Source organism: Diplotaxodon limnothrissa, linkage group LG12 (genome assembly GCF_057381915.1).
Source record: "Diplotaxodon limnothrissa isolate DT_005_m linkage group LG12, D_limnothrissa_male_GT1.1, whole genome shotgun sequence".
NCBI lineage: Eukaryota > Metazoa > Chordata > Actinopteri > Cichliformes > Cichlidae > Diplotaxodon > Diplotaxodon limnothrissa.
In genome coordinates, this window is record NC_140607.1 from 25,049,399 (window position 1) to 25,060,988 (window position 11,590).

The following is an 11,590-nucleotide window of genomic DNA, read 5'->3' on the forward strand; positions in this document are numbered from 1 at the left end:
ATCAATGAATTACAATCAGGCAGTGAGTGGTTGCAAACCTGATCTTATATCAAGGAAGGAACAATTTTAAAAGAAAAAGACAGCAAGTTTATTGCACGCAGTCCCAATAATGTTGTTCATTATTCAATCTCTAGCCAGTTTTCCCTAGTGTGACTAGGAATAGTACTTTTTAGTGCTTTGCCTACAAAGTAAAGGTTGCACCTTTGTGTTGATTGGACAGCTTTTATTTTGTAGACAAATGTTTTCATTTACTACTTAATAGTTGACAAGTGTTTGCAGACATGTTGCTGTCTTCCATGCAAACTGTGGGCACCTGAAGCAATCTGATAGAGACCAAAGTAAGTGCAAAGTTTTATTTTGGTATAACACGTGGTTTGTGACCAATTTCACCCAGCAACAATCAGCAACCACTTGCTAACCAATCAGGCAATACATTTTCCCTACCAACCTGTGGTTGTAAGGATTTTAGGCTGGTTCAGATGGAACAGGCAGGTAAGCAGAACTTGAGCTGAGATTTTGTCAGTTTAAAGAATGGTTTTGGGGGGGCTGTAAATAATACTTGGTCCAAAAACTAATGACTAAAACTTTCTTTTTTAATATCACGAGGAATTTAAGCCTCAAGTTTTGTTAAACTGCCGCTCTCATGTAAAGAATAAACGTAATGATAAAGATGCAGCAGTAATCTTCGAACCTTTTCCAGAGCTTTATTTCTGGATCTGTACACAAGGTATTAAAGTACAACATAAAATACAAAATAATGTTTAACAAAAGAAAAAAAAAACAAAAAAAACCTCAATGTTTATGTACAATTTTTATAAACAATAAAGATAGCTTCTTGAACATTTCTCATAGTGAAGTTTTTGATTGTCTATATTTCTGGATATACATTTTTAAGTTTTGTAGGTTTTTATTCACAAAGGTGTTTTTATTTTCATCAAAGGACTTTGTTTCCTTCTTCAAAACCACAACTGCTATATTTTTTTCTTTTTTAAACTTCAAAACACAATACAAAATATAAAATAAATTTGTTTAGTGCTTGCTTGCACACACAAGTCTCATACCAGAGATATCAATAAAATATCACATTTTCGAGAGTTCACAGGGTGGTGAAAAACCTACTTCTACTACTTAATGGCCTTTACATTCTGACAGTTTTTCTGAGTCTTTGTACAAACCACAGGTGAAATAAATATCACTGGACTGCTAAAGCTAGAAGAGCTTGGAGGACCTACTGCATTATGCACATTGCATTAAAAGAGAAACTAGCTCTCCACACACTTACAGCAGCAGCCATCCCGTTACCATCGAGACAAATATAGACGACGACAACATGTAAAAACTCTTAAGGAAAGAAACATGAGTGTCTTTTACACATGGCTGCATGTTTTGAATGCAAAAATTGCAACATTGAGTAATATCAATACGTCTTCGGGTAAAGCCGTTTTCAGTGGTACACTTGAAACAGGGCACAGCTGGCATGCGTGGTTTCAGCTGTGTCCTGGTGTCTGGGTGACTTTCCAAGGAGAGAAAAGAAATGAAAACACCAAGTCAACCAGTAAAATGCAAAACCCAAAATATCTGTACATATCTACAAATTATTGCCTTTCTGACAAGGAATCAAAGTAAAACCTTTTTATCAACACAGATTCACAAGTGTAAGAGGTCAGTTAATAGACTTTTTAAAGGCTATTTGCTAATTATTTACATGAAACACAGATGTGATTATCCTCTCTGACGCTGGCCGTTGAAACTGAACTGCTTGATTAAACTTAAGGATTATTAGGCATGAATGGACACAACAAACATGATGTACCCCTGAAACAAACTAAATAGTCATAGCACAATGCATAGATAAATTAAGTAAACACTACTACTGCATCCAATCAACTGACACTGACCTGCTAAACGTTTTACAACTCACAATTATGAACTTCAGTCAAGCGAAAAACAGCTCCATTTCTGCTACTAGGCTCCAAAATATTGTCAACCGGATTTCAAAAAGGCATAACTAGGCAGTACAGGCTAGGCAGAGGTTCAATACAAACTCAGAGAAGCTTTAAAAAAAATAAAAAAAATAAAAAAATAATAATAATAATAATAATAATACTGCTAGCAGGTTAGGGGGGAAAAAAAAAAGAAAAAAAAAGGCGCTACTTGATTTAGGAACATATCCACTTAATTAGGACACACACACAGCTTAACTTGCCTAAGCGTAGCGTGAGTGAAAGCATGAACTGAAAGGGTGAAATAAAACTTTAGAATGAGAAAAGTATATGCAATAAATACATACTTTACTGTGTCGAGGTTTAAATGGCTATTAACCCAACCAGAAATCTTTGCATTGCAATATTGCTGTTATGGTTCGTTGATATTCTAGCAAGTAGCAGGATTTTAAAAATATATTTATATACTCAACAGTAAAACAAGGTGACTCCCAGTATATTAATTTGCGCCGGTATTTTTCAATCACCTATTTTAAAATGTAAAGAAAAAAACAAAACAAACAACAACAACAACAACAAAAAAAACAAAAAACAAGGCCATTCATTTGGGTTTGACTACATGGGCATTATTAAAAGGAGAAAAAAAAAAAAAAAAACCTCCAGTATTGGCCACTTTGAACAAAGGTAAATAAGCAGACAGACTACAAAGCACAAGAGAACATAAAGAGAAGAAACCCAAACAAGATGGCCTTAGCAGCTTAAGCCACGACACTTCCTGGTTTCCAAGCTAATCTCCATGCTAGTGTTGCTCTTCGTACAGTTATGTATCCAGGTAGATTCAAATCATATAAAAACCATTTGCACAAGTTGGGTTACTGGAAAGTACCTGTAAACAAAATAAAGAAAAAAAAAAAATAGTACCACCTTAAACAACAAATACAGGCAACTAAATGCTAACACCAGAGCTGGGGAAACTAAGTTTTTGGCAGCTAGAAGAATGGCAGGATAAGGTACTGAAGCTCTGAAGATGGTGGGTGTAGATGTGAAGGAGGAAGAGACACATCTCTCCTACTGCAGCCCCTGGGCCCTGCTGTACATGGACGTTACACATCTCAAGACCGCAAAACAAAAATAAAATAAATGACTATATAAACTCTTGAGAGAAATCAAGATTTTAGTTCTATATGATAGACATCACTGATGTCATATTACACAAAAAATGAAAACAAAGTATAGTCATATACATATATATAGATATATATATATATAATAGAATTTAAACAAATTGAATTTTCCAGTGAGGTCAGTCTTATGTACAAGCAGGAAAAAAAGGGATCTTAAAAGGGAAGAACAGGGAAGAAGATGAGGAAGATCACTCTGACTGAAGTGCTGCAGTGTGCTGTGTGTGGTGCCGTGCATGTGCTCCCAGAAACCCGTTGGGCTCACCGCTCCCAGCCAAGCTCCCAAAGTCTGTGACAGATACTGCCATTTTGGCGCCGGTGATTCGGTGGTGATGCGTCGTCGTCCGTCGTGCATCAAAGTCCACTCCGAGGTTACCCACGGATACGTCATTGATAAAGGAGTCAGGCAGCGCCATCTTGAGTCTCTTGGAGGGCCGCTCACAGTCCTTGTTGACGCACACGCCTCCCAGCTGGCCCAGATCTGAGTGGTAGAAGCCAGCCTCAAGCATATTGAGGCAGTCAGGTTCTGCACCATTTGCAGGGAACCCAAGGGATTCCTCGTGGTTCAGGGAACCTCGATGGAGACTGTCCAGTGGAGGAAAGCTGTAGGAGTCCAGGCAGCTAACCTCTGCAGGACTGCATACTGTGGCTACAGTGTTGCTCAAAGCTGCAAAGACACAAAACAGTTAACAACAAGAAGTAGTCATTTATTTTTATTTTTTTAAACCATCGCTGCACAACTAAGGTCTGTAACTAACCCGTGAGGTCGCTGGCAGTGATGGAGTTGAGCAGGCTAAGCTGCTGTTCTGTGGTTGTTTCCAGCCTTCCACCACCACCAGCACCTGAACACACGGAGGAGGAACTGTCCACAGCTAACCCCTCCGCTTCATCCACCAGCCTGTCCATCAGGTCACTAGAAACAAAGAAATGTCACTGGGTTTGTTTCTTCCATATTATGTGAACTTTTTTCCATTTTATTGAAGCAAAGCAATAAAGACAGACACTCCGTTTCATTTCACTTACGTTACTCCAGGATAGTTGCTGAACTTTTTCTTCCCGAACCGATTCTGCTGCACAAAGAAGTCAAAGCGCTCTGACTTTTTCCACATGTAATAAAATGCCACACATTCTGCTACTGTTCTTGTTGTGACCTGAGAGGAGAGGAGGGGGACAGAGTTTACAAAACTTTGTATACATTTTTATTTGCATACACTTGTAAAGGGAACCATAAATTCACACTTACTTTGTGTTTCTGAATGAGGTGAAAGTTCTTGTCATACATCTGAAGAGCATGTTCAAAGTTCTTGCATTCCTCTTCAGACCATGGAGGTGATTTTTCTGCAATGAAACCATGAATCCATTTTAACAATGGGTGTGCAAAGGTAACCACAGGCCATGTCGAAACCAAGACATGTCCCACCAATAAAATTCATCCCAACTGAATGGTCCATTATTCCAAACTTAGTATCAACCATTTAGGAATAACAGGCATTTTTATATAGTCTCCCATATTCCAAAGGTTCAAAAGTAATTGGACAAACTAATAATTTTTAACAAATGTTTAAATTTGCCTCAGATCTAGCACCCGTGGACAATACCAAATGTATTGATTTCTGTCGCGATGCTTTCATTGGAGCCGTGTTCAATTTCTATTTGTTTGTGGATCTTCTGCCTTCAGCTCCATCTTCAGCAAATGTTAAGGGCCCGTAACACTCACAGCGGCTACCTTGCGAATTGTAACACACACTAGACTAGAGATCGCATGATAACAATAACAAAAAAAAAATAAAAAATACACTGGGATAGCCTACTCAGAGATGAAATGCCGGTTTGGCAGCATGTAGCGAGTCTCCCGATGCTTTTTAGTGTGAAGTCACTCCAGACCGCCGACAGGTCTCGCACACAACAGCCGCTCTATCAGGTGACACATACTGCTCCGACGTGCTATGGTCGCGAGCTGGTGTATGCCATGTCAAAAGTTTTGTGAGGTGCTTTTGTGATGTTTAATTCATTTTTTATTTTTTTTTATTTCTCCCTGATATCCGATCCAGTAATTTAGGTCAAGATTGGACCGGTACCAATACTGTATATCGGGTTGTTCCATCTCCAGTTACATCCTCAGTCCTGCGTCACACATTGACATTATTTCGACTCGTTCTTCAGCTCTCAGTTTTTGTAACCCCAAACGGGTGGCTTGGCCAGACTGAAGGCAAAAATACACAATGTAGTGACCACAATGGGTCCTTAAGGGATACTCCGCTGGTTTAAGATCAGGTCACTGGCTTGGCAAGTGAAGAATATCCCATTTCTTTGCCTTGAGAAAATCTTGTTGCAGTCTCCATAATCAATAAACACATGCCATAACATTGCCTCATGTTTAACACATGATTTGGTAGTCGTTTCTCTCCTTCCCCATACTTTTCACTTCCAATCATTATGGTACAAGTTCATCTTGGTTTCATCTGTCTAAATGTTTTTAGGCAGAAGAAACTGCTCCTTTAGAGGATTCCTTGGCAGGCCTAATCAGGCGTTCTTATTATTCAGTGAAACTAGTGGTTTGTAAATGTCGTCATCAGACAGTAAACGTGAGAGTTTGCATGCCTACCTGTTTTTTGTGACCGCGCAGACTTGTCTGCTGAGACAATACAACCATGCATGCGCTCAAGCAGCGGACTTCAAGTTGATTTTAAAGAAGTATAACAGGAACGAGAACTCAGGCATCAGGCCTCCAGCTGTCAGTGTCCGCAACAGATTATAATCCAAGCTTTAGTTGTCTTATGTAGTCTTTTGGTGTTGCTGAGCGGCAATGTTTTCCTTTTTCAAAGACATCTAATTTGTCTAGTCCCAAAGGTTTATTTTGGTTTTTCAGCCTAATGATGGCGTCCTACATTTGCATTAACATCTCTCATATTTTGATGTCAGTGAACAGCCATCAAGTCCAATACTTGCAATCAGCTCGACCTCACATGATCAAGAAACTGTTCATCAATTCTCATTTGTCTAATTACTGAAAAGGGGGGGCCCCATGTACAATAATGACTTTGAATGAAAGTGAAATCTACATGTGAAGCATTTTGAGTGTCTTGAGGTGCAAACGAATCACAATGACATTTCCTATGAGAAATCACTTGCTTACCTTTTGAGGACTTTACATGGTTGCAATATCTTTCTAGTGCTTCGCGGGTGTTGTAGTTGCATTTTACAAGCTCACGTAAAGCCTACATTGAAAGAATGAAAGAGTAAAAATTATAGCATTTGCCAAAATTGATCAGAAACAATTAAACAGATATGAATGTCAGAGAAAATACCTTTCTTGAGGTGCACTGCTAATAACACATTCATCATTTTATCAAACCACGTAAAGGACTGAGTAAGACATGACTGACCTGCTCATTGTCTCGCACATGCATTCCTGGTTTGTCACACCCCGTCTTTTCATCTGTCGTCCGTGACAATACTTCACACAGGAAACTTCTAACCTTGTTTTCTGATAATACACCTGGACTCCACAGTAACTCATCTTCATCTTCATATGCTATACAACCAAATACATGATGTTAAAATTAATCACCAGGTGTACATCACCTATTCTTAATAGAATGGTTAACAACACTGTAAGCAGCCACATTAAAGAATAGATTAGGAACGTGTGATGAAAGCAAAAAAAAAGCAAAAAAAAAAAAAAAGAAGTAGTATTCACCTTTCTCCTCATCTTTGTAGTGACAGAGGCAAGAAGGAACTTCTGCTTGGTATTCCAATCCCACCATTATTTCCTATTACAAAGCATAAGAGGGCATGTCTGAATTCAAAAGCAACCTGACTTAACATGAAACAAACATGAAACGGCGAGTAAACTATATCCTATATCCATGTTTCCAAATGAAACAAATCATTTACCTTTCTCGAGTCCTCTGGGCATGGGCCATCTTCATCACACTCTGACTCTTTATCACCGTCAGAAATAGCGTTTGCTGGGGGGGTTTTTTAAAAGAAAGAAAAAAAATGTTTAACAATTAGTAAATCTTAAATACTTTAGCACACCCTGAATTTAAATGGCAGCTGCTTAATGCCAAAGCCGGATGTTTTACCCAAAAGATTTTTTTTCCAGTTTTTCTGCTAAAGGTTGTAAGATCTCCTCAAACATACTTGAAGCTTTCCAAAGAATTTAGGTAAAGTTATGTGTAAAGAACCAACACTGTTTCAAACCACAAACCCACGGTAAGTTGGCTGAGTAACACAGCTGCAAAAACAAATTTATGACAAAAATATTTTTCCAGTAAAATGACTGAGCTAATGATTCATTTTTGTTATGCAAACTGCATAACAAATCCCAGCTGTTTGTCTTTATTTTACAGTGTTATAATTATGGTTTTATTTGAGTTACTTTTCTAATCCAACCTATTTGTACTTTTTTTGATTCTGGCTCTATTTGGACATGCTAAAAATTAAATTTAGTCTTAAATGGACTTGAGAACAGCAGTCAGAGACAGATAAGCTAAGCTTAACTTACACAAATAACTGCATTAGCTGCAGACTTAACACATCTTTATCTAAATGTTTTGTTAGACAACGAGCCTTGTCGAATTTTATAACCTTAACAGTAACTTTTTCATCAACAGCTAAGTGGGAGAAGTGAATATTTCACAGTGCACAACAGTAAGTGACCCTCCTTTATAACACCAAGATCCACAGTCAAATTACCGTTTTATTGTGTGACATATTACACACTAGGTTTTAAAATAATTAAAAACTAGTCAGCTGCACCAAATATCTGTGACAAAAAGAAGGGAACTGCTACTACATTTAGCATTCACAACCAAAATCTAAATTTGAAATTTAGCAAACTACACATCTTAGTATTCTCATAATATTAATATAAAAAAATAATGAGCACATTAATCACTGTATTGCACACACTAAAAAAGATTTAATTCTGACAGTTGCAAACATAAAATACTTTTAATTTAAAAGTAGTAATCTATCACTTACATCTAAGTGTTCTTGGGAAGAAATCAGTGGCCTCATGGGAGGTAACTGAAGGAGTCAGATCATCAGCTGAGGACTGGGTCTCCTCCTCATAATCTCCAGACAGAAGGTCTTTAGCTATTTCCTCCTAGTGAGTAAAAGGAATATAAATTGTACACCATACAAAAACCATAAGTTACAAATATAGCATTGTTTTACAAATTAACGCTATATTTATTGCCAATTGCTTCTCACAAATCTACTTAGCAACTGTATAACTACCAAATAACAGCAACTCCTTACCTTATCCAAAGTCATGTCGGGGAGCTCATCAGTCAGGTCTCCAGAGGAGCTGTCTATACTGGAGCCTGCTGAGGCCTCATAGCGATAAATGGCCAACAGTTCCTCTAAAGGCATGTTCCCTTCCTGTTAAAAGAAAAATGAATGGTAAATAGTATCAATTCCATTTCACAGGGTTATACCGTTTTCATGTACGAAGTACAAGATGGTCAAGTTGGACAAATTTATACACTGCACCTATCATATGACATTTGGAATGGCATATGGATTTACTGATTTATTATAATACCTTTTCCAGATCTGCAATTTCAGATCTGAAATTTGTTCCGCCTTCCAGAGACTCTTCCTCCTCCAGAGTCCTCTCATCATCATACTCATGAACTAACATTTCTGCTGTTGGATCAAAGTCATGGTCCTCTGATGATAAAGAGCCAACTGAACGAGAAAAATGGAAAGAAAAATAAAAGAATTATAAATACCAAATTGTTATCGTGCAATAAGCAAAACCTTACTTTATTACAAACTCATAACATTTTCAGAAATTCATCTCGATATTTCTGTTTACTATTATTTGTGAAAAGTAAAAATAGAGTTTTGAAAGTACACCTTAATATAGATTAGTAAATTGTAAAAGTAAATTGTATTACCTGGACTTGAACTCCCTAGGGAAGCCTGGAAAAGAAGGGAAAAAAATACCATAAATTGGAGCAAGACAGAAAATTAGAATTAAAATAAATTACTCGGGGGCTTTAACCTCAAATATTAAAACAGGATGACCAATAAAATATTTTTACGTTGTGTGACCCAAGGAAATAGCCGGGCATGAAAACTGCAATTGTCGCTAATGTTACCCGATATAGGTGGCTAATACAACGCTAGCCGAGCTGCACACTCAGGGAAAGATACGTTTTTTTAAACGCTGGAATAAAAAATTTCCCCAGAGGACTGAATAAAAAAACCCTCGTATAATCGGTTGTATATGTCATTGCAGATCCAGTACTGCTTAGCTAGCCGGAAAGCTATTTCCAAATCCAAATGTTAACGCTGTCCACCGAAAAATGTAAACACTAATTTCGTTTGCGCGGTACTGCAATCGATAAAGTCGAGCAACCTTTTAAACGTAGGTGCCGCTACTCCAGCCTGAACATCAAAAAATATTTTTCCATTCACCATAAAGATTATATGGTCTGCAATTTACTTGAACCAGCAAGCTAACGTTAAATTTACGTATGAATTTACACAGCCGCTTCACCGAAGCAGCTGAGAGCGAAGGCGCAGAGGCCTCGTAGTGAAGGATCAGTCCAGACATTTAAGCATATTTAAGAGAAATAAAAACAACAATTATGAGACGAAACACGCTACACACAAGGCAAAAAGCATTGTTTCTTCAATCGATTACGTAAAAATGAAAAATACAGCACACAAATTTTAAAAATGTCGATTTAACATCGATTGCTTCTCCCCTGTTTTCCCTCTTACCTCCGCCATATTGGTACCTTTAGCTAATGGGCTCCTTCTAGCGCAGTACCCGGATCAGCGCTCTGAGCCAATCAGAGATCCAGGTGACTGCTTGAGTCGTGACGCCGTTCAAACCATCTACTGGTCAGACTAACGGTAATTACTAATAAACGGGTAATTTACGGTATAAAAATGTGAAAAACTGAGATTACAAGTCAAATTGCCGATACACATTCTACCTACAACATATCGGTGTCATGGCGTTGGCCGGTGCCTTACACAAAGACGGTTTACTGGAACATTCCCGGCACATCCCAGCTGATTTCCTGTTCTCCTTACCGTATTTATCGAAGCTATGGCATCTAAACTACTGTGTTGTCAACACCGTCTTGTTTTTCCGCTGTATTTCTGAAAGAACAGTCCAATGCGGAATTCAAATAGAAATCAGTTAAGGTTTTCCAGCTGTAACACTGGATATTAGGACAGTAATGTGTATGCTACTGTAATATTGCTGTTAACACACCTGTCTTCTTAAATAAAAATAATGCACAATTTAGCTATAGATAAACATTTTTTATTAAGTTGACCGTTTATTTATCATAAAATTATTTTACTTGAATTTTGATCCCTTACCAATCAAACTCCTTGGTCTGCACATTCCTCAAACTCTTCAAAGAGCAATTTGTTGTATTTCTATTTGAAAAATAATACTCTTATAAAGCACCATACTAATTATTTTAGAGATAAACATAGCAATAATTACAGTTTAAGTATGTTTTTAATCTTTTTTTATATGTTGATATATTGTACTGTTGGTATATATTTAACTTTCTCATGAGAAGCTCAACTTAATTCTGCTCAATAATTATTTTATCTCTGTTATAGCTCTTTTTCTTTCTTTATAAATACCTACTGGTAAGAGTAAATTAGACGTTACAATTAGGCAATGAAAATGTGAAATAAATAGTAGCAGCATTTTATCCATCCATCCATCTTCTTCCGCTTATCTGGGACCAGGTCACGGGAGCAGCAGCCTAAGCAGTGAAGCCCAGACCTCCCTCTCCTCCAGCTTGTCCGAGGGAACACCAAGGCATTCCCAGTCGATCATTGACCTGCAGCCTAGGGTGTCCTGGTGTCACGTGCACTTATGGACAACCTTATGTTCAACATAAGGCTGTTTGTTATGGACAAACTGCGGTTTGCACATAAGTCCAACCAAAAAACACCGCTTGGGTTCAGATCCGGGAGGCCGTTCCTCTCAATCACACCCCTCCAGGTCTCATTGCTGTTGCCCACATGAGCGTTGAAGTCTCCCAGCATTTTATTGTTATTTAATCAACATCCCCCAAAACAATTGTGAATGAAATGTGCATACTTTTGCAAAATTTCAGAGACTTTTAACTTTATCCAAAGTGCTATTTCTGTTTTGCTTGGACGGGAATTTTAAAGACAGTGTACACATGCTCACCGCTGAGAGAGGATCTGTATTGTTTGTTCTCATATGAAGATAGATCCAAAGAGAACCAACATCTTCTGAGCATGTCTCTGACCATGTGTGGAAAGTTCTTCTATTTGAGAGTGATCTGCCAGAAGTGAATCAAAAGTGCTTGTGGTAAAGGTAACTATTTTTGTTACCACATCAACAACATGGTTAATATTTAGCACTGAGTCACACAACACCTCCAGTTTCAGTTCTGCTGTCATTTCATGTCTCTTTCTCTTGCATCCACTTCAAAAGTCTGA

At 37.8% G+C, this 11,590-nt stretch overlaps 1 protein-coding gene across 1 annotated transcript; it reads right to left on the reverse strand.

The window, feature by feature from the left end:
- Window positions 1-974: 974 nt before the first annotated feature.
- mier3b (mesoderm induction early response 1, family member 3 b) lies at window positions 975-9,892 on the reverse strand. The gene is made up of 13 exons (XM_085367371.1): window positions 9,869-9,892; window positions 9,037-9,061; window positions 8,679-8,824; window positions 8,393-8,515; window positions 8,114-8,237; window positions 7,022-7,095; window positions 6,825-6,897; window positions 6,511-6,659; window positions 6,261-6,342; window positions 4,368-4,462; window positions 4,148-4,275; window positions 3,883-4,037; window positions 975-3,791 (listed from the first exon to the last, which is right to left on the reverse strand). The coding sequence occupies exons 1-13, from the start codon at window positions 9,875-9,877 to the stop codon at window positions 3,316-3,318; spliced, it is 1,659 nt and encodes a 552-aa protein (XP_085223497.1). The 5' UTR covers window positions 9,878-9,892; the 3' UTR covers window positions 975-3,315.
- Between the last annotated feature and the right edge of the window lie 1,698 nt (window positions 9,893-11,590).

Excerpts from the sequence above, each read along its gene's own strand:
- mier3b (XM_085367371.1), bottom strand. Across the intron at positions 8,516-8,678 it reads AAATTGCAGATCTGGAAAAG|GAAGGGAACATGCCTTTAGA; the intron begins GTATTATAATAA and ends TTCTTTTAACAG. Across the intron at positions 6,343-6,510 it reads ATGTGCGAGACAATGAGCAG|GCTTTACGTGAGCTTGTAAA; the intron begins GTCAGTCATGTC and ends CTTTCAATGTAG.